The 21,360-nt window shown below is 53.4% G+C and overlaps 9 protein-coding genes across 9 annotated transcripts; 6 read left to right on the top strand and 3 right to left on the bottom strand.

Annotated features, from left to right (window-relative positions):
• Position 1: 1 nt before the first annotated feature.
• Positions 2-2,280, bottom strand: CCOS01_13130 (aspartate kinase; the record flags this gene model as incomplete). Its single annotated transcript, XM_060461276.1, has 5 exons — positions 2-61; positions 115-271; positions 349-500; positions 587-2,049; positions 2,202-2,280. The coding sequence occupies 5 exons, from the start codon at positions 2,278-2,280 to the stop codon at positions 2-4; spliced, it is 1,911 nt and encodes a 636-aa protein (XP_060308478.1).
• A 1,089-nt stretch (positions 2,281-3,369) lies between these two features.
• CCOS01_13131 (homoserine O-acetyltransferase) lies at positions 3,370-4,746 on the bottom strand (the record flags this gene model as incomplete). Its single annotated transcript, XM_060461277.1, has 2 exons — positions 3,370-4,673; positions 4,737-4,746. The coding sequence occupies 2 exons, from the start codon at positions 4,744-4,746 to the stop codon at positions 3,370-3,372; spliced, it is 1,314 nt and encodes a 437-aa protein (XP_060308479.1).
• Positions 4,747-5,465: 719 nt separating this feature from the next.
• On the top strand, positions 5,466-6,884 carry CCOS01_13132 (carbon-nitrogen hydrolase; the record flags this gene model as incomplete). Its single annotated transcript, XM_060461278.1, has 7 exons — positions 5,466-5,605; positions 5,656-5,726; positions 5,786-6,128; positions 6,186-6,239; positions 6,307-6,625; positions 6,698-6,741; positions 6,833-6,884. The coding sequence occupies 7 exons, from the start codon at positions 5,466-5,468 to the stop codon at positions 6,882-6,884; spliced, it is 1,023 nt and encodes a 340-aa protein (XP_060308480.1).
• A 1,724-nt stretch (positions 6,885-8,608) lies between these two features.
• On the top strand, positions 8,609-9,082 carry CCOS01_13133 (uncharacterized protein; the record flags this gene model as incomplete). Its single annotated transcript, XM_060461279.1, has 1 exon — positions 8,609-9,082. A coding segment is annotated over one exon (474 nt), but the record flags the coding sequence as incomplete, so codon positions are not given.
• A 130-nt stretch (positions 9,083-9,212) lies between these two features.
• On the top strand, positions 9,213-11,910 carry CCOS01_13134 (uncharacterized protein; the record flags this gene model as incomplete). Its single annotated transcript, XM_060461280.1, has 9 exons — positions 9,213-9,310; positions 9,432-9,477; positions 9,548-9,957; positions 10,022-10,580; positions 10,633-10,671; positions 10,722-10,790; positions 10,839-11,098; positions 11,151-11,764; positions 11,855-11,910. 9 exons carry the CDS (start codon positions 9,213-9,215, stop codon positions 11,908-11,910), a joined length of 2,151 nt encoding a protein of 716 aa, XP_060308482.1.
• A 475-nt stretch (positions 11,911-12,385) lies between these two features.
• On the top strand, positions 12,386-14,027 carry CCOS01_13135 (O-acetylhomoserine aminocarboxypropyltransferase/cysteine synthase; the record flags this gene model as incomplete). Its single annotated transcript, XM_060461281.1, has 4 exons — positions 12,386-12,420; positions 12,490-12,605; positions 12,672-13,591; positions 13,653-14,027. The coding sequence occupies 4 exons, from the start codon at positions 12,386-12,388 to the stop codon at positions 14,025-14,027; spliced, it is 1,446 nt and encodes a 481-aa protein (XP_060308483.1).
• A 635-nt stretch (positions 14,028-14,662) lies between these two features.
• CCOS01_13136 (uncharacterized protein) lies at positions 14,663-15,510 on the top strand (the record flags this gene model as incomplete). Its single annotated transcript, XM_060461282.1, has 2 exons — positions 14,663-14,855; positions 15,335-15,510. The coding sequence occupies 2 exons, from the start codon at positions 14,663-14,665 to the stop codon at positions 15,508-15,510; spliced, it is 369 nt and encodes a 122-aa protein (XP_060308484.1).
• Positions 15,511-16,123: 613 nt separating this feature from the next.
• CCOS01_13137 (uncharacterized protein) lies at positions 16,124-17,180 on the top strand (the record flags this gene model as incomplete). The annotated part of the gene is made up of 3 exons (XM_060461283.1): positions 16,124-16,226; positions 16,304-16,574; positions 16,667-17,180. The coding sequence occupies 3 exons, from the start codon at positions 16,124-16,126 to the stop codon at positions 17,178-17,180; spliced, it is 888 nt and encodes a 295-aa protein (XP_060308485.1).
• A 1,842-nt stretch (positions 17,181-19,022) lies between these two features.
• On the bottom strand, positions 19,023-20,990 carry CCOS01_13138 (uncharacterized protein; the record flags this gene model as incomplete). The annotated part of the gene is made up of 1 exon (XM_060461284.1): positions 19,023-20,990. The coding sequence occupies one exon, from the start codon at positions 20,988-20,990 to the stop codon at positions 19,023-19,025; it is 1,968 nt and encodes a 655-aa protein (XP_060308486.1).
• Between the last annotated feature and the right edge of the window lie 370 nt (positions 20,991-21,360).

Raw genomic sequence — 21,360 nt, forward strand, 5'->3', positions numbered from 1 at the left:
ATCACGCCCCGCCGTCGTCACCACCGCCGCCGCATTCGTCCTCGTCAGTAGAGCCACGGACCTGGAAGAGGGGTGTGTAAGCGGCGGTTGTCGGTAACAGGACCCGACGATGACGTTTTCAGCCTGCCGGGCCCTCTGCTGCTTCTGCTGCTTATGGGTTTCCGCACCTTTGATGAAGTTTGTCTCCTGTTCCCAGTGCGTTGGGATACGGAGGACTTTGCTGTGGATGACGTTCAGGGCGAGGACTGCGTCTTCTGCGCGGACGACGAGACTGGGGTGACGTTGGTTAGCGTGGGTGATGAGCTGAGGAGGGAGTTCGACGAGGTGCCAAGGGAGAATTAGACTTACGATATGTTGATCTCGCTTGCTCCTTGGCTGACCATGAAGATGTTGATCTTGGCGGATGCTAGGGCGGACATGATCTCTGCTGATATGCCGACCATATTCCTCATTTTGTGCCCAACGATAGTGACGATGGACATGTTTTCTGTGATAATCACCTGCATGCACGACATCTTTGGTCAGTTCTGAATTTCACGGAGCAAAGCATGTATGACTGGACTGTCTCGAGGTGTGAAAGCATTACCTTTCCAAACTTTTCCAGCTCAACTCTCAGCCTCTGATGTTGACAAGAGCCCTCTTCGGAATGCTGAAACGCGAGACTAACGCTGCGCTCGCTAGTAGTGACGAGATCTGTCTTGATTCCCGCATCCTCGAGGCGATCAAAAACGCCGGACAGGAACCCCTGAGACTTGGTGTTTCTATTGCAAACCACATTGACCAAGAGGATATCGTCTTTGACTGTGACGGCGGTAGGTCGCCTTCTCTCTTGCCGATCGCCGTGATAACCATTCCCCAACATGTAGTCAATGGAGGGCAGAGGGACCTTGATGTCGACCTTTTCGTCTGTTGGTGTTGGAGGAGTAAGGGGCGGGGAGGGGGTTCGAGAGGGGTAGATAATTGTGCCGGATGCCGTCGGGTTGAAGACATTCTTCAGTCTCAGGGGAATGTTGGCGCAACGTATTTGATCCATCGTCAAGGGGTGTATGACTTCGCTGCCGTAGTACGTCAACTCTGTAGCTTCCTCCGGCGTAACTGTGGACAATAGTCTTGCCGATGGAACCTTTCTCGGGTCCGCCGTGAATATCCCATCAACCTCTTTCCAGATCTGAAGTTCCGCCGCTTTGGTTCCCACCGCACACATAGCCGCACAAAGGTCCGAGTATCCCCGGCCGACGTTCTTGAGCAGCGAGTCTGGCATGATGCCAAAGAAACCGGTGACGATGGGAACATGGTCGCCGCAGTCATGTATCCTCTTGGTGATCTCGTCTGCAATAAGGTGATAGAACCGAGGGCCGAGGTTGTCCAGTGCCGTCTTCTGGTCGAACACACTAGCACCGAACACTGCCTCAACTATGTCTTCTAGGATGATAGGTTCGGCCGGGATATTTCTGCTACAGAGAAACGCAGCTACAACTCTGCACGCAAGCTTCTCTCCGAGAGCGATGACACGGTCCCGTGCCCTTGGAGATAGCTCCCCGATGATCTGTGCTGCCAAAAGGAAGCCTCGAAGGCTCTCGCACTCCTTTACAATGAGGGTCTTTGTAGAGTCGAAGATGTCGTTACACAAGTCACTTCTTGTGCCATTGGAGTTGACGAGATGCTTCTCGAGAAGCCGGACATGACTATCCCGAATGGCATCAATGTTCTTGTTGAGCAGCGTCTGCGCAGAGAGTCCGGCCTCAGCGTGTGATACGCATTCAAGCAACAGGCTTGTGGTTCCGCTCGACTTGGTGGAACCGGAGAGGGCCGAGCAGACGACAACCAGGTTGTAGTCTCGCAGGTAGGATGGGACGATTTTGCTGCAGATCGACTCGAGGAGTTTTCCAAGGCTAGTGCCACCGTACTTCTGCACCAGCCATGGCCTGTTTTCTCTGGAGGTCTCCATGGTTGGCGGTGGGACTAGGCAGACTGGAGGATGGCAGACCTGTCTTGCGCGCGTGGGACAGTGGAAGGGGTCAGTCGAGCGGGAGCCGAAGAGCTGTGGACCTTGTTCGATTCAAATTGAAATGTGCTCAAGTAACTTGGCCTTATTAAACTCCATATATCGTCGTGTTTTCCAGCCGCAGAAACTCAGTCGACACTCCTTTCATGGGATGGATTGCAAAGCATGACGGCAAGTAGGCGATGGGCGACTCTACATCCGGCGACGACTTTGGTCGAGGGGGGACTCGAGGTCGGCGACGGACGCACTCCTTCGGCCAGTATCCCAGTGTCCATTGCGGAATGGAGAATTGCGCATTTCCACACCTTCGAGGCATATTTCCCAGAGAGTTACTGCTATTGGAGATGCTGTTCGGGATGGGTGGAGTTTGTCCGTCGGTGAGTGCTGCATGATCGTGGGCCAAATCCCGACTCGGGGTTTGAAGACCAGAAGCCACTATGACAACGGGATTCAGCCGCTCGGCGACTGCGCAAAACAGCTTCGCTCCATCGGTTTCGGCGCGGCGTTGTTGGTCTTTGGCGCGAGCTCAAAGTATAGCGGCATTTGGTCGGCGCGAAGTTGGCTGGTGCTAAATGTGGGATGACATATTCTGCAATCTGCGGCCGCCACCATCCATGTATGTGATTGTGTAAGTGACATCGGCGGTGATTGACCCTCGGACGAGTCGCCTGTTATTACCCCCCGCCAACCAATGAATTACTTCGACAGGAGGAGCTGACAAGCATCTATGTCGGCTGCTCCCGTTGCAGACAGAGAAAGCTGCAGGCACGTTGAACAAGGGCTTCTTCCATCCTAGTCACACTCGAAGGCATCTATGCTAGCTCCAGCTAGACTTCGTGGCGCTGGTCGATCATGGAGTACGTGCCGCTTCAACTCACACTGTAGAGAAGCATTGGCCGCCATTCTCACCATCTAAACTGTGCATAGGAGACGATGCATTTGCTATGAGAATATTTTCCCTCGAGCTCAGCGTAGATAATTTGGCATCTGTTTGCCACATCATGTTCGATATGCTTGCAAGTAATTTGATGATCTGAATATCAATTCGTTGAGATATCATTGCTGTCTTTGGTCGACAGTCCTGAATCCATGTCTGGAAAGAAAATCGCTTCGAAGGCAGAGGTAATTCCACCCGTCCTGTTCTCTGCCTTCCCGCCACATGACGATGAAGCAACCGGTAGAAATTGGGGCGCATTGAAACGCTGTGTGAGCAGGCAAAAAGCCTCTCATCTACGTCGTGTGTGTTTGTTGACGTGGTAAAGCCGCTGTCAAAGGCTGCCGATAACTTTGCCTAGCGTCCCGTCCATCTGAAGGATGCCCCTAAATTCGGGCTTTGACCTAAAGCCTGAGCTACCTAGACAGCTCTACCAATCTTCGACTTCGCCCGTCAAGCTTTCCCCAGCCTCGTCTATCGCAAGAAGGTCTAGCGATTCATCTGACTCATGTATCATGTCATAGAGATTCGGCAACTGAGATCTTAGCTGGGCTTGGATCAAGGTATCGAGCTGCTCAAACTCGAGTAGGAAACCGTCATGTCCATCAGATGACTTGAGAACGTGTAATGATGCACCAGGTAAGTTGGTGGCAAGCCGCTCTTGCTGCTTAGGGAGGAAAAGCGCATCGGTCTCCACGCCAATGACCAAGGCTCCCGGCGGTACTCGAGACAACACCTCCGCCAAGCCTTCATCGCCCGATGGTTGCGTCCGGCCATAGGTGACGTCGTGGCTGTCCATCTTGTTGGTGATGTGCAAATAACAATTGGCATCAAACCTATTAATAAACTTCTCTCCCTGATAGTGTAGGTATCCCTGGGCCGAAAATGATGGATTTTGTTTCCGCTGCGAGCCTCTGTCTCTCCTGGGTCTTGGCATTTCCATGATGGACGCGTCTGTCCTCGGAAGATCCAAAGGTGGCTCCTGAGGTATCTGGGGATTTCGTGGAGGTTTTCTCCCGAAGCGGCTATCGAAACTCGTGCAAGAACGATATGTCAGCATGGCAATCATCCGAGCTGCTGCAAGTCCTGCTGAGGGTTGGCCTTCCGGGATCGGCTCATAGTATCCATCGTCGTACTTTGGGTCGGAGTAAATGCACTGTCGTTGGGTTTCAGCCCAAGATATGCCCCAGGCAGAGTGATCAGCAGCCGTAGCAATAGGAACAATGTTTCGGACAAAACCAGATGGTGTACAGAGAGGCCATTCTAGAGTTGTCATGCCACCCATAGAGCCTCCAATGACGGCTGCTACCGACTTGACACCAAGAGCATCAAGCACCATCTTGTGTGCTCTGACATCGTCTCTGACCGTCGTCTGGGGGAACTCGCTGGCATACCGTTGGCCAGTACCTGGGTTAATGGTCAAAGGAGACGCACTTCCGTAGGGGGAGCCCAGGACATTGCCACAGAAGATGAAGAAGTGTCGAGGGTCAAAGGCTTTCCCAGGTCCTATGAGGGGGCTCCACCAGTCGCTCACATCACTGCTCCCCGTCAGAGCGTGGCATATGACCAGAGCATTGTCGCTTGGCTCGTTCAATTTTCCCCATGTTTTGTATGCGATTGGGCAGTCAAAGAGTTCTTCTCCTGACTCCAGCGGGAATGTTGGAATGACGGCGAATCTTTGCCCTCGAATGAGCCGGGAATAGAAGTTGTCGGGATTCGGATCAGAGTCGAGTACTAGTGATTGTAGTCAGTCAGAGGAGACTATTTGCTTGAGCCAAACATTTATTTAACACTCACAGAGAACCATCTTCAGACCTGTAAAGCGTTGGATGAACCCCCGAATGATTTACAATTGTACGTCGCCGTTATGTAGATCGTGTGGTGGTGATGGTTTAGGTATTGCACACGGCACGAAGTCGAGTTCAATGACAGATTTATTCTTCAAATTTGACCGGACGAACTTGCTTCCAAATAGCTGCACCTTTTGCGGAACTAAATGTAGATGTCGTATTGTTCTTCTCAAGTTTAAGACGCTGAAGTTCCAGACAGTTACTGGCTCTCACTGCAAGCAAGTGCCGTCAGTCAGCCAGAGGAAGCCTCAGCAACCGCCGCCAACCGTTCCCCACGGCACAGTCTCGGACTTTCAACCCTTGATACCAAGAGCTGCCTACTTCGTTGTTTCGCATACCCCTATCATCTATCGATGAAGGCTTCGTTGGCGGATCATCAACTCGACCTCCGCGAGCCGGGATTTGAAGACGTTCCGGGATTTGAGCCATAATCCCGACGATCCAAACTCCGGGTTATCAATGTTGCCTCTTTTCCGGATTATCCCGGATGCATACGGCAGAATCGACGATCTCGAACGATAGTAAGGCCATCCAGTAATAACGACGCCCTGTTGTGACGTGAGTCACGATGGGTCACATAGAGGGAGGTCCTTGAAAGCCATAACTGTTGGCACAGTGGCACCTTAGTCGCCAATCCCAGGACCTACCAAAGATTTCAAGCTATACGTGATTGAAAATGGTATCCACTCGTCCTATTGTCAAGGTTGCGGCTGTCCAGGCCGCACCTGTTTCCTTTGATCTGGAAACGAGTCTGCAGAAGCTGAGTAAGCTTACAGAGGAAGCTGCCCAAGCTGGTGCAGACTTGGTTGTATTCCCGTAAGTCCACAATGCTGTTGGTTCCGGAAGATACCGCTAAAAGCTTGAAGTGAAGGGTTCTTGTCTGCGTATCCATGGAGATACGCGTTTGACGCAACGATTGGTGCCCGAGAGCCGCGAGGTAGACTTGTGGACACCTATCCAAATAGGTAGAGGGCGCCGCTAATTCCTGAATCCTAGGACGCGAGTGGTATGCCAAGTACGTTGATTCGGCCGTCGAGGTTCCCTCTCCCGCCTTCGATAGGCTTTGTGAAACAGCCAAGGCAAACGACGTCCTCCTTCATGTGGGAATTATTGAAAAGGCAGGCGGTACGCTGTACTGCACTGCTTTGCTTCTAGACCGGGAGGGGAAGCTGGTGTATAAGCATCGCAAGGTGACACAGCCGATCCATCAAGCCATGTTCGAGACTAACAAGCTTAAGCTCATTCCAACGGCCGCTGAGAGACTTGTTTGGGGTCGAGGCGCCGGAGATGGCCTATTAGTCAAGCCAACGGATGTTGGCAGAGTCGGAAGCTTGATCTGGTTGGCTGCTCCTATTTCCAAGCGTATTTATGGAAAAACATGCTGATCAAGGCGTAGCTGGGAGAATTACATGCCGGCGGCTCGTATGGCGATGTACCAGCAAGGCATCGAGTACGTGGATCTGTTCCGGTGTCAAAGGGAGAAACAGTCGCTGACGTTGACAACCCACACTCGATAGGATTTACGTGGCGCCCCACGCCGATGATTTGGCCACCTGGACAGCATCGATGCAGCATATTGCGAAGGAAGGGCGATGCTTTGTAGTGTCTGTCAACTCGTTCTGCAAAGTATCGGACTTCCCGCCTGACTACCCGCCTTTTACGGCCGAACACCCCGATCGGAGGCCGGACGGAGCACAATGGGAGGCGGATGATATTCTCAACCACGGTGGCTCATGCATCGTCGGGCCGCTGGGCACATTTCTTGCCGAGCCGGTGTGGGACAAGGAAGAGATTGTCTATGCCAGCCTCCGAATGGCAGACATCACGGAGTCCAAGGTAAGTTCCCCGATACAGGCTGCGGCCATCCGCTAGTCATGAGATAGATTCCAAACTAACGGCGCCTTGCAGCTGGACTTTGACCCCATCGGCAGCTACTCCCGGCCCGACATCTTGTAAGTGGTCCCTTTTACGACATTAACAAGTGACAAGCCAGACAACCCTGGATGTGATGTGCGCCGATCCAAAGCTGACAAGTCGTCTCAGTTCATTGACGGTCAACACCAAGCCGGCCGACAACGTCGTATTCACCAGCTGATGTCCCATGCGTATTGAGCATGTTTGCGGGCAACGGCGGCGTGGGGGTGTGAACGGCAGGCGGGGTGCGGTGCGGAGTGACCAGGATGTTGTGCGCTCGCGATTTATGGGACCTGACTCAGAGCTTGGGTGTTGGAGGTTGCTCGGCTGCAGGGTCAGGAATGCCAGCCAGGCTTGAGGCGAGACGGCGATGTTGGTTGGTCGCACCAAAGTTCGAGAAGCTTTTCTAGATGTCCAAGCGAGCAAGTTGGTCCGACGATGTTTGACGCAGAGGCATGCCACCCATTTTGGTGCGTAGCCAAAATGGTCTCGGCTCATTATGTCGTACACAGTCGATAGTGAAGCCATGCTGGGTAGAAGCGGCTTGTCAGCGTTGATAGGCTGAAGCTTTGATCTTGGATGCATCGGATACTTGAAGATGAGATGGCATCCTGATTGGAACACACTGCCTCCTATTGAGTGAACGACTCGGAAGGAATACGTGAGAAGTCTAATCCAAAGCTTAGATGCTGAAGAAGAGCTACTAATCAATTCTGTTCTTGGTCGAGTAAGAGAGAAGGGAGACCAAAACGTGATGTCGAGACGTTCCGAGCTGTGATCCAATGGAATCCTGCGGTGCTGCGAGCCCAACTGGCAGTGGCATAGCTGGCATGATTTTGGTTGCTAGTCATGCTGCAATTCGTTTCCACAACCGCTTGGAGTTCTAGAACAGGGAAACGCGACCATCCGGACATTTGATGGGGACACAGAGAAGAGCTGCGGAGTATTCTGTAGAAATGCGGAATTGACGTCAAAAAGTCGTGTGCTCGGGCTCTGAAGTCGGGTGTTGGGGACGCGGCGCCAACGGCGAGCAGACGGCGAGACCGCAGCAGGAAGGAACGGCAGGTCCCATGCACCTAAGGAGGCGAATGTAGGTAGGTACCTTCCGTGCGTGAATGCCACCATGCCAGGCGAGCGACGGTTGGGTTGTGTGGTTGTGTCAGGTCAAGTCAGGAACGGGGGTGATTTGGCTGCTTAGGAAGGCAAGAGCAATGAGCATCCACGCACCCACGGCACCTTCTCTCAGAGAGTGAGGGACAGGAAGGAGGTAGAGAGACAGACTACATGGTACTGTGCGACTTGAGAAAGTTTGCTGTGCGTGATCCCTGTCCAAAGACCGGCCCAGCCAGCTGCAACACTGTGCGCAAGTTTTTCTCATTGGGCCAGGTCCTCGGTACGTATATCACGACTTGGGTGCTTCTAGCCAATGCGATTGGCCAACTCTGTCGTCTATCCAGGCATTTTCTCCACTGACTTCCCCACCCTGCCCTTCGCCCCGGGACAGTGACACCCACGCACCTTCTCCATCTCAACTCCCGAGAGAGAGGAAGGAGGGGAGGAAAGAACTCGAAAGGATACAGAGGCGTGAGAGGGAAAGGCAGAAGCGAGCGAGAGAGGGACCAAAACAGAAAAAGTACATGCACAATTCCCAATGATCCCAGACAGCCCTGCCTCTTTGCCTGGTCTTTTGAAAATTGAAAGTCGCAGCGTGCCGTCCTAGCCCTGTCACGATCGAACGATCCGCAGGTCGCCTTCCCCCACCCTTCCCTGTCCAGTCAAACTGTTGCCGGCCGTGCCTTCTCCTTACAAATCCCACCCGGTCGCCGCATTTTGCCCCTCTGCCGCCGACTTGAGAAGGAAAGGCACGAAGCAACGGGAAACAGCAACAGCTCCTGCCTGCACTTGCACCGTACCCAAACCGACCTGCATCTGCACCTGCCTACGCCTGAGCGCCTGCCTGCATCAGCAGCCCAGCACCTGCCTGCGACCACCCGCACACCGTACCTGAGGTTTTTGGGTAGGTATCACCAAACAGCAAAGGAAACTACGACTGCAATTGCACCTGGCCAGCTGGCGACACCGGCCGCGACAACCTTCCCACCTGTCGCCTCTTCTTCTCCCCTCCGTTTTTGCTGTCCAACTGTCAACACCCTCGAAGCTCCAGTTCACTCTCCGGCCCGGCCGTGGCAGACATCCAGTCATCCACACCTCGACTCACCCAGCGCTTCCCCCTGTGTCGCTGCCATTTCATCTTATTACGTACCGAATCCCGCGATACCGACGTTTCTGCGCGCCGTCTCGAGTCCAGACACCTTATTAACCCGTGGATCGCGCAAACAAGGCCCCAAGCCCGGACGACTCCGCCCCCGCTCCGTGTGACAATCCCCGATCCGCCCGGAAGGATTCTTGTCTCCCTCAGTTTTGCCTCCCGTAGCCATCGGTCTCTCTCCGACCAACGCAGTTGACCTCACTTGATCTCGTCCGTATATCCTTATTGTTACATTCGGTCATGAGCACAATGACAGAAGCCGTTGTACCTCCTGGCCCGGCTTCCGCAGCTAAGAAGAAGTTTGCTACGCCCCCGGTAAAGATTGCGTGTCTCGCCTGGTAAGCCTTTCTCATCTACTACTCATCGAGAGGGAGTATTGGTCAAAGTAGTGGTCGTGTCTTGACCGACGACTTTGACCAAGACGCACACATCTCGGATCTGTTACTCACAAATACATAGTCGAGCTTCCCGTACACGATGCGATGGAGCAAGCCCATGTGCTAGTGTAAGTCTCTATCTCCGGCTCGACCCATTGCTCCAGTCATGCAGGAGAAAGAGCGACTGACATGATGTAGTGTAAAAGTAGGGGGCGCGATTGCGTCTTCAAGCCCAGCAGAAGAGGCGGCGCCCGCGTGAGGCGAAAGCCGCGGCCGGCTGAAGAGCTGGCTCAGCAGGTTCAGGCGTTCAATGGCGAGATGCCTCCAGACGAGGTCACTCATCAAGATCGTGAGTCTTTGCGCTTGGGATCCTCGTCCGAGCAGCTCTTGACCGATGCTACAGCCATCTCTGTTCAAAACTACATCGACCCTGGCGCGGGCTTGAAGCAGTTGCAGGACTTCTTCCAAGACAGCGACTTCATCTTCGATACTCTCTTCATGTCGGGCGTTCCTGGCAGTACCAGCGGCGAGAGCGCATCCGAACACTCATTTACCTTTCCAACGCCTCAAATCCCAGTCGCCAGAACGTATAAGAGTGACCAAGCCATGTAAGAAAAGCAGAGATCCCTTTCCTGCATCTCCAAGAGAATGCTAGAATTGACGACCAAACAGCCTCGATGCGTACTACATCTTTATCCACCCCTTCTTCCCTATTCTTCCTGCTCCTTCCGGCCTGCCTATGGATCAAGCTGTTCCACACTTTCAAAATGACACGGAAGGCTTCGCAGACGAATATCAGCCATCAACGCCGATCAGTCTGGCCATCTCTGCAATCCTCGCCTTGATCCCGTATCACAACGATACCAACCATCTCAACAAGGAGTCAGTAATCTTCCGCCGGAGGTATGCGCAATACCTAGCACAATGCGCCATCGAAAGCATCGAGATTGAGTCAGAAATCCCGGATTCGTCCATTGAGCCGCCCAAGGCGCTCAACGAATCTCCAGACGACTTCCCCAGGCAGCAATTCCACCCAGGCGTGCCTATCGAGCTGGAGAGTATAATCGCTTTGGATATCCTTAGTGTGTATGAGTATGCGCAACGGGGCAATCTGAAGAAGATGCAGGCGCGAGCAGGCCAAGCCCTGGTTGCTGCCATGTCTTTGTCCATCCACACTTGCGCCGAAGAGGATGCATTCTCAGAAGCGAGGCGGAGGGTTTGGTGGATGACGGTGCGTTCCTCTTGCTCTGCTGCACAACACAGCTTGCTGACGATGATTACAGTACATCTGCGTTTGTCAGGGATCGATTGTCAGCAACTCGGTAAGTCCTCGTAGTCACGCAATAGGAGCAAATATTCACCTGCCATCTAGGAACCAACATTCTCAGTGTTCACCCCCAGCTACACTGCCAAATACCCCGTGATACAGTCGGATCCCGAGGTATGTATCATGACGAATTAGCTACGATGGATGCTGACCATTTTCTAGGCTTTTGCCGTCTACATACAGGCACAGCAAGCGATCCTGTCAGCAACCCAATTTGTCATCGAGCTAAACAAGACTGTAAAGTCCGGTGGTGACATGGCACGAATCTATGCGCGCATGAAGGAAATGGAGGCATACCTCGAACCCCTCAACACCATGGCCGACTCTTGGATCCTTCAGTCAACCACAACGACGCCACTGGATCCTACGGAGGAGGTCTTGTCCCGCTCCCTCCGCTGCATGGCTCGAATCAAACTTAACAGGTAAGAATCTACATCTCCTTCCAGATCAGGTGCAATTGCTGACGACCAACAGCGCACGAATCAAACTCCACCGATACTGCGCTTTCTTTGACATGCCCGTCTTTTCCGGCAAGTACTGCGATCTCAAGTCCAAAGCCGACAACGATGCCAACATGGAGCCACGGAGCTGGCCATCATGCTCTTGCAGCTCCATGATGAGCTTGCCATCACCACCAGTGGCCATATCAAACGGATCGACTACGCCACCGGGGAAGAAGTCTCCTCACTCGGAACATTCGCCCAGCAGCCAATCGCCAGCGACGTTTCCCTTTAGCAGTCACCAGTCGGCCAAAATCTGTCTCAAAGCAGCCATCAACATCTCACAATCCTTTGATGACCTGCCGTATCCCAATCCCTTTGGTCAGCTATGCCCCGCTCCTTGCTATCTCGCCCCCACATCAACAATCGTATGTCCGAGGACGATGCCCTCGTTTGCTTGCTGTGCTATGCAATGCGCGTACGCGTTGCTTATGGTCAATCACAAGACCAAGGCCATGTACCCGGAGAACGCACTAGCCACTCCGATGGTGGAAAGCCTCCTGATGCGACTGCAGACGGGTTTGGCCTCTATCTCGGCGACACTGGAAAATTATGCCACGGCGTTTGAAGCACTTGGTGGGATGCGCGGTAAGGAAACCCCTCACAATTTTCAGACTTGGCTTGCCCCTTGTCATTTGGCCCATTGCTTTTTTCGTTGTTGCTAACGTCATGCCGCAGACCAAATTCGGAGTGTCATCGAACCCACCATGATGTTTGACGGACCGGTCCAGTAATGGCCCGATCGGCATTTCGCCTCCAGTTTATCCCCAGTCTATCTGCAGACTGCCTAGTGCCTCGCATCTCGCCGGGCGCCCGCATTGTTCTGTTTCTAACGGCATCTGACGACATCCCGATATGGGATCTGAACACGGCCTCTGGGTGGAGTCTCGGGAACGTCTGGGAAAAAGGGGGGAGGGGGGGTTTTGCGGGGTTTGCTCACTTATCAGCAAAGACCGGAGATCGAGAGAGCTCCGACATGCAACAAGCCGCAATCTGTGCACCCATCTGAGGGGTATCGAACGACTGAAACGAAGTGATGCATTTGCTCCAAGGGCGTTGAGGAAACATTTAAGATTTTGTCATTTGCCATGATGGGACGACAAAAAGTTGAAACGGCAGCTTTCAACAGAGAATTCGGAGTTGGACCAGGAACCGGAACGAACTATTAGACTACTACCCCTCTCAAAACATATTTTTACCACCTTCAAAATGCCTGTGTCCGGATCTCTTAGCAACGTGGACTGGTGAGAAGCCCGTTCGGCCTTTGCCTTGATACACATTGCTACTTGAAGCTAACAACAATGGCCAACTAGGGAACCAAGCTTCTCCACGCTTGCAGTTCACGGCGGCCAAGAGCCCGACCCAGTCAACGGCTCCCGAGCTGTGCCTCTGTACCAAACAGCCGCCTACAACTTTACAGATGCCGCAGGTCAGTAGCTTCATCCTCGGACCGATCACGCAATACATGTATGCATCTACTGACGTCGGAGTACAGATGGCGCCAGCAAGTTCGCATGGAGCAAAGATGGCTACGTCTACACGCGTATGGGCAATCCGACCAACAGTGTCTTCGAGACGCGCATGGCTATGCTCGAGGGCGGCGTAGGTGCGGTAGCCGCGGCGTCAGGCCACGCTGCGCAGTTCATGGCCCTGACCAACTGCTGCGAGCCGGGCCAGAACTTTGTCAGCACCAGCTGGCTGTACGGCGGCACGTACAACCAGTTTCGTGTGTACATGAAGAAGTTCAAAATCGACGTCAAGTGGGTCGTTGGCAATGAGCCCGCCGATATTGACGCCGCCATTGACGAGAACACACGATGCGTCTACATTGAGACGATCAGCAACCCGAAGCACAGCGTCCCGGATATCAAGGCCATTGCGGACGTGGCGCACAAGCACGGCATTCCCCTCATCGTGGACAACACCTTCGGCATGGGCGGGTACCTGTGCCAGCCCATCAAGCAGGGCGCCGACATTGTCACACACTCTGCTACGAAGTGGATCGGTGGCCATGGCACGTCGATGGGCGGCATCGTCATCGACGGCGGCCACTTTGACTGGAGTGCGTCAGGCAAGTTCCCCGGGTTCACGGAGCCGGCGGACGGATACCACGGGCTCAAGTTCTGGGAGACGTACAGGTACAAGGCGCTCTCGGCAAAGCTGCGGATGGACAGCATGCGTGATCTTGGACCGTGCCTGAGTCCCTTCAACGCGTGGCTTCTGCTCCAGGGTCTGGAGACGCTTGCGCTGAGAGGAGAGAGGCACGCCGAGAACACGCAGAAGCTTGCCGAGTGGCTCGAGGCACACCCTAGCGTCAACTGGGTGCTATACCCTGGCCTCAAGTCACACCCCGACTACGAATACACCAAGAGGGTGTTTACCAATGGTGCGGGTGGTGTCTTGACCTTTGGCGTTGTAAGTTGACCACAAAGTACAGTCCCAGCTAAACTGCAGTCGCTAACCATCCCGAATCCAGGCCGGAAACATCGAACAAGTCCGCTCCGTCGTCGACAACCTCAAGCTCTGCTCGCACCTGGCCAATGTGGGCGACGCAAAGACTCTTATCATTCACCCCTGGGTGACGACGCACCAGCAGCTCCCCGACGAGGAGAAGATCAAAGGCGGCGTCACCCCGGACCTCATCCGCGTGTCGGTCGGCATCGAAGGGTTCGAAGATATCAAGAAGGACTTTGAGCAGGCGTTTGACAAGGCCGGGTTGCCGGCGGCGACCAAGGCGGGCGGGGACCCGTTCTCCAAGGCGCTGAACCTCGTTTCGGGCGGGTTTATGGGGAAAGCGTCGACGGGCGCGCCTAGGCCTGGGACGGATGGGACTATTTCTGTTAAGGCTTGAGGTGTTGCTTGGGAAGCGTGACTTTGGGAGGTTCTTTGATTTTGTGTCTGGGCGTGTGGGCGGATTGGAAGATGAGTTCCATGTGTAGGAAAGAACTATGGTAGATACCTAGACAATATGGCTGCTCAGGACAGCAATGTGACGATCATCTTGACTACTTGAGTAAGCACTTCATGCACGTTTGCGATGAATGTTGCCGGCGGGCGTGAGACTGCGGTATCACAACATTCGCAATCCCCTTGCACGGCTTTCTTGGGGTGGTACCTGAAAAGTACCTCAGGTAGGTAAGCAGTCGCTTGTGTGGTAGGAGGCACAGGCATGGACACTCGCGCTTGCCAAATGACCTTGAGCTGCGATACCCCTCTGTCCCGTCCCTGCCGTGCCCCGCGCCGAGTTGTCTTTCGGTACCTTTGTCTGATTACATCATCATTTACAACCTCAACACCGTCGCTCCCCTCAACGACGTCTCATCTACACATTTTCCAACCAAGAAGGCATCAAATTCCCAAACTCACAAGGGCACGTAAACCTCAGCTTACTCAAAAGAAAAGACCACAATTCAAGCTCTCAACATTCCCTGTGATAATATCACCAAGATACCGCGCCTACCTACATTAACACACCGGAAGCCGGCCATGGGCTTCATACCACCACACATGCTCAAGGCCAAGGCAGCGAGCCAGAACGTCTCTGCTGAAGAGCGGGAGGCGTCAAGGAAGACGATGGTGATGGATGCTGCTAGACAGGCGCAGAAGGAGGGTGGGGAGAAGGGAAAGACGAGTGGTGGTGGTGGGGGTTCGACGGAGGTGAAGGGCGAGCACAAGAAGGGTGAGGAGGGGGAGAAGAAGTGATGCTGGAGGATGGAAGATGCCGCTTTTGAGATTGGGAGACGCGCACGGCTGGACGGAGTGCTTTATGATTAGGACATACCGGAACGAAGATTGATACCAACCTCGGTCCTTAGGTAAAGAAACGAGACAACCACAAACACCAAAAATGGAGCGGCAAAAAAGGGATTAGGTGGAGAGAGAATGATCTGTTCGGGTCTCCTTTGCTTGTTGAGAACAATGGCAAACCAAAACAGCCCTCTAACTCAGCCAACAAATTGCACAAATTGCATTCCTTATTCCTTTGAACCCTTAGATGAGAGACATGCCATCACGGGCTGAAAGGCTGACAGCTGCAAAGGCGATCTCAGCTTGATGGAAAAAGGGCATGTCACCGGTAATATTTCGTCCCAATTTCCCCAGAAAACAATTCAGGAACCAGTCAAACCTGACTTACTGACCAGTACCCATCCAAATTAGAAGACAGATCCACTCGCCATCCCAGTCCCAACCAACCGCAGCAGGCCCAGATTTTCCTATCTGACCAACACGACGAGAATCAGTCGATGCGAAAACAAGAGCGGCGGACCCTTGCAGCGCGGGAGTTCTCGGTCCCGCTGGGGCAGCCTGCCAGCCTCAAAATTCCCAAGACCTGAAGAATCACACGGTCGCACCGGCGTCCTGCGGCGGATCGCCCTACACATTCACCCCGCTAAAGCACCCGCGGTGGATCCCGCCCGCCAGCCTGGCTCTGCCCAGCTTCCCTGGCCAGCACCCGTCAGGGTAGACCAGAAAGTGGTGCGACTTTGGCACGAACCAGAACATCAGACCACCATCGGCTGGTTGGCTCTCTGCCCGACGATAGGGACTGCACCACGCAACTTTGCAAGTCAATGAGGGATCAGCTCATTGAATTCTTCTCGGCGCATGATGACGCAGAAGGAAAGGTTGGGGTCTTGCGAAGACATGTCGTCCCGTTAATGGCCGGTTAGATGGGACCCTTTTCCGTCTCATTCAAATATCGCGGGGTCCCCTTTTTCTGACGCGTTTGGAGAGGGTGAAGAGAGACATTGAGAAGAACCATTCACGATTCGAGCATTACCAAACCGACAAGACGACGATCACCACTGTGTAAAGGATTCGACAGCTTTGAAGCGAGTTTGTTTCTATCGATACTTCCGAGGGATTCGACTAGCATTGGGAATCTTCAAACACCAACACCAAGAACACCACAAGTCTCGTCCCCGCCATAGCGAAGAAACCGCCAAGATGGGTCTCATGAGGCACATGAACCACATCGACCGCGAGGAACTCTACACAGACCTCGAAGCCCGCATCCGCTACCTCCACAGCTTTCTCGACTTCAGCAGCAGTACGTCTCTCTGGTCACCTTCTTCCGAACAGCAAACACCAACTCAGGATACGTCTACTGACCAACCCCACTTACAGAAGACATCGAGGCCCTCATCCACGGCGCGAAATACGTCAAGGCCCTCATCCCCGCCGTCGTCAACATCGTCTATCACAAGCTGCTGCAGTACGACATCACCGCCCGCGCCTTCACCACCCGCTCCACCTCCTTCGAGGGCCCCATGGACGAGGTCCCCGACGACAACTCACCGCAGATTCTGCACCGCAAGATGTTCCTCAGGGCGTATCTGGCGAAGCTGTGCTCTGATCCGAGCAAGATGGAGTTTTGGGAGTATCTCGACAAGGTTGGGTATGTAATTCTGCCTCCTACGGTCTACCTCTATCCCTGTAGACTTTGATGCGCCGTTGGCAAGAGACAACAGACAGCTAACGACACAACAGAATGATGCACGTAGGCCTAGGCCGCAAACACCCCCTCAACGTAGAATACATCCACCTCGGCGCCTGCCTCTCCTTCATCCAAGACATCATGACCGAAGCCATCCTCTCCCACCCGCGCATGGTAATGCAAAAGAAGATCGCCCTCGTCAAAGCCCTGGGAAAAGTCATCTGGATCCAGAACGACCTCATGGCGAAATGGCACTGCAAAGACGGCGCAGAGTTCCATCGCGACGGCGACGAGGATGGAGAGGGGATCGAGATTGAGGAGGAAGGGTATCTTCACGGGAAGAAGATTCTGGAGAGCGAGAGTGACGAGGAGACTGCTGTTAATGGAGTTCCTGGTGGCAATGGACCGAAGTCGCCTAGTAGGTTACCTACGAGAAGGCCGAATAGTCCTGGTAGTGGAGGGGTGTGTCCATTTACGGGGATCTCGGCGGGGGTGGAGGGGATGAAGGTCTCTGAGGGCAAGACGGAGAAGGAGGAGGGACCGCAAAGGGTTGAGGCTTCTGTTTGAAGCCATCGCGGGAGGTGTTTTGCGAGAATTCTTTGCATTGCTTAGGTGCATGGTCGGATGGCGTTTAGGGTGTTTGGTATTGCAGTTCGTGCATTGGGTACGAGATGGATTTATTATAACCGCTACTTGAAACGGTGTCTTGCTACCCCGAGAATGCCTACTTCAACTGCCATAACTCTTTGCTGCTGTGCTGCTCAGGTCATACGCGTAAAGTCATCATCGGGACTCGGTGGGCGGATACGCGCCATCAGCCATGACAACCCCCCCGCTGAGATGAATACCTGAAAGAGATGTTAGCAAGATGCTTAAAACAAGATAAGAAAAACCCACTCTCAGAGCCGAGGCCATCTAGGCCAGTTTACGGTTCCAAAATGATTCTTGAGAAGCCTTTACAAGGACATCGATCTTCCCAGTCATTGTTTCCAGTCGGTTGTTCATCATATCTTGTTGGTGGGAGAGTTCCTTCAGAATGTTGCGGATCTCAAGCATGAAAGCCGACTGTTGCTTGGTATTTGCTTCGATTGATTTCATCAGATCCTCGATCGTGCTTCTCTCCACACACTCTTCAGTGACGTGGATTTATTGCCAGCTGAATACGTCGGGGATGGAGGTTTGTATCACGAGGCGAGGCCGGAGCCAAGGAGGCGAGAAAGCTTGGTGATGAAAACGAAAGAAGAAGTAAGAGGGACCGGATCGTGCTCGCCCTTGTACAAGGTACAAAGATGCAATAGACGTCTATGCAATCGAGAGGTAGGTGATGGGGGAAAGTGAAGCAAGAACCGGCAGTGGCGTTGAAAATTCCGAATGCCCTCACAATACGGCGAAGTGAGGAAGGTTTGAGATGGGAGGTGCAAAGAAGAATCAGGCAGAGGCTCCCAAGGGGGATTCGGAAAAAACTACTCTAGTAGTGTTGTGAGAAAGCGAGTGGGAAGGAGCGATGGCTGCTCTATGCACGGGAGAAATAAAAAAGACGAATACCCTTTCGCTCCCCATCGACCCCTCATAATGTCTGAAGCCTTGATGATACGTCTGCCATCACTGGAGATCTTGGTACACTCTTATATTCTACGTTCCCGGCTGACCTCAGGACTAGACAGACAAAGTCCAGAAGGCATAGAAACCGCGGGGTCCTTCAAAGAACCCAGGGACTCGGTCTCACTTTCCATCGAAGTACTTGCGCCTGCACCAAGGATGCCTCCTCAGCACATTCGACTTTCTTTGGTCCCTCCTCACCTTCCTGACCACTTCATCAACGGCCTTCAACGGTCCTTTCTAAGAGACAACACCAAACGCAAGCACTTGACACCGTGGAAGATGTCGTCATGATTGCTCTTCGCCATCAGAACGGCTAATGAGGGGGACATCTACACAGGGGAGATCACACTTGCTATTCTCTGAAGCATCTGGACATGGAAAAAAATTGGCGAGACTTCCACAGGCAAGTATCTAGGAAGTCATTTAGCCAGAAACGAGGCCCAAATCAGGTTCGCAGGATCCACGCTTACCGAGCTGAATGTTGAACAAGAAGCATTACCAGCTCCTTCGCCCAGATATCCATGACTTTCAAGGTTCGACTTGTGGTAGCTTGATATGACTTCACCCTTCTGGGCATGGAGCTGGTGTACTGAAAGATTCTGCATGTAAGGGAAGGGGCTATTCCCCAGGTCTGTTTACCATTGTTCCAAGTCTGAATTATCCTACAGTGCCGCAAATCCTGCGAAAAAGAGTCCAAGTCCACCCAAATCACGGCTCTAGGAAATATCCTGGTACCTGATCCTCTTCAGCAAGCTCAAACCCCGAGGTTCAAATATAAGACCAACTTTTAAGCAAGTCCAAACATCCTCACAGCTGAAAATCTGGTCCCTCCGTTCTGCGACGCTTCTTGCCCTGATAGACCGATACGCGTCCGAGCATGCCCTCCATGTTGCCTCTCATCTCCTCCAGCTGCTTCTCCAAGCTCATCGTGTACGACTCCTTTGCATTAGCGGCATTCATTCTCTCGGCGCACTTCTTCGCCAGCGCCTCTACCTCGGCCTTCTTCGCATTCGTCTCTGCCTTTTGGGCGTTCAACTCCGCCTTCTCGGTCTGCACCTCGGATTTCATAGCTTCCATGGCCAGCTTCATCGCTTCAAGCTTGCTCTCCATGTCGCTTGCTTTCTCGTTGGCTTGGCGGGAGATCTCCCGCTGATACTGTAGTTTGTGTGCGGATACAAGTGGCTCGCGATGAGCTCCGTAGCCATGGCGCGGGCTGTGCTGGGCACCCTGCGATCGCTGTTGAAGGCACAAGATTTCGCTCTGAAGACTTTGGGTAAAGGCGTGCTTGTCACTGACGTCCCTCTCGAGCTGCTGGATCCTGTTAGACTGCGCTGTAGAGCGATGCTGTAGATCCTGTTGGGCTTTGTTGAGAGCAGCTTGGGTGCGTCCCTTGTGTACAACTTCCAATTCAATGTCGCGCTGCAGCTGCTCGACCTTGGTGTGACTCTGATGGAGCATGGTATACAGTTCTGTGAGCTGCTTCTCGAGTCCTTCGCTGACCTTGATTGCCTCCGCCTTTTCGCTCTCAAGCTTTGCCGTTGATTCGTTCATCTTTTCGACCGTTTCTCTGACTTCGTCATTTGCCGTCGTCAGTGTTTCGATGTGTTCACTTTGGGACTGGAGCTTGGCGTTGAGTCTACTGAACTTGCTGTCCATGCGCGCCTTCTTTCGCTCCATCTTCGCCATCTTCGCCTCAAGATCAGCATTGCTGTCCGCAAGAGATTGTTTGCGTTCAATGAGAGCGTCTCGTTCGCCTGTGAGATCCTCTTGTCGCTCAATCAGAGTGGCTCTCCCAGCCTCAAGCTGCTCGTTGAGAGTGGCCAGCTCTGTGCGCTTGTTGACCTCAGTCTCGAGCTTCTTATTCTTCTCGCGGAGACTCTTGATACGATGCCTCTGGTTCTCAATTGTCGCGTCTTTCACGGTGTCCTCCTTCGTCATCTTTTCCATCTGAACGCAACGGCGCTTTAGGTCCGCTCTCATGCTCCCAATTGTGGTGGACTTCATGGCGTTCTCCTTGTCCAGTTGAATGTTTCTTGCCCGGAGCGTTTCGGTTTCCGCATTCACCACTCGCAGTTCATGACGCAGTGACCCTGTCTCGTCAATGAGACCCTCCGCAAGATGCAGCAACTTCTCTCGATCATAGCTGTCGATTTTCGCATAACTTTTGTGCTTCCTCATGGCATGCTGTGGCTCATTGTTTGCACCCGAGAGTTCAGTGCTCTGCTCCTGGCCTTGAAAAGCTGGCGATGCATTTGCTGCGGCTTCCCTGTGAAGTTCTCGCAAGACCAGCAACTCCTGCTCGTAAGCTTTCTGGACGATGCGGAGTCGAGACGTTTCCCAAGTTCCTCGTGACGTCGGTGTCGACCTGTCAGGGCCGGTACACTCCTTGGCGCAACAGTGTTGGTAAACTTCGCCGCCACTTGTAACCGGATACCACTTCAAATGCGGAGCCCCTGGAAGCTCTTCGCGCTCCGAACTTGGATGAAGGTTGCATGCTCTGGCAATAACAACTCCATTGCGGCGCTCATCCTCGTTGTGACGTGCGATGACAGTGATGGCGATGATTTTGACGATGTATTTGTCTTGGCGCGTGGCATCAATGATGAATCGCCAACGGTCACCCGTGATTCTGAATGTGCTTCCTTCGCCATTAAACAGACGAAGAAGATTCGTGAGCTGCGAAAGGTTGGCGGCGGGAAAGCCGTGAGTTGCAGCGAGTCTCTTGATGACTGGCTCCCAGCGTTTCCAGCATTCTCTGTCGATTTCGAGAGCCATCGCGGCTATGCTGTTGCGTCTCAAGCTTTCTCGATGGCGATGGTGGCTAAATCGAAGTTGTTGAGAGCATAAGAGGATGACGCGAGGGCGATGTGAAGTGAGCTTAGCGATAATCGGGAATCGAGAGATCGTCGAATACTCGAGACAAGTACTCGGGGGGGCACAGAGATGACAGCGCGAGAGAAACCGAAAGAGGTAAGAGCAAAGAAGATCCGTCCAGAGCTGCAGTTGGAAGGAGGGAGACTGGAAGAAGGGAGAAGAGAAGGATCAGAAAGCAGAAATTTGGCAAGGTGGACGGCGGGTGAGGTGAAGGAAGGTGCTATTCCACCTTCAGGAGGGAAGGAGGGAGCGACGGGATGCACCTGCCTCA

The sequence above is a fragment of the Colletotrichum costaricense genome (genome assembly GCF_030867565.1).
Source record: "Colletotrichum costaricense strain IMI 309622 chromosome Unknown Scaffold_16.1, whole genome shotgun sequence".
In the NCBI taxonomy this organism is placed as follows: Eukaryota; Fungi; Ascomycota; class Sordariomycetes; order Glomerellales; family Glomerellaceae; genus Colletotrichum; species Colletotrichum costaricense.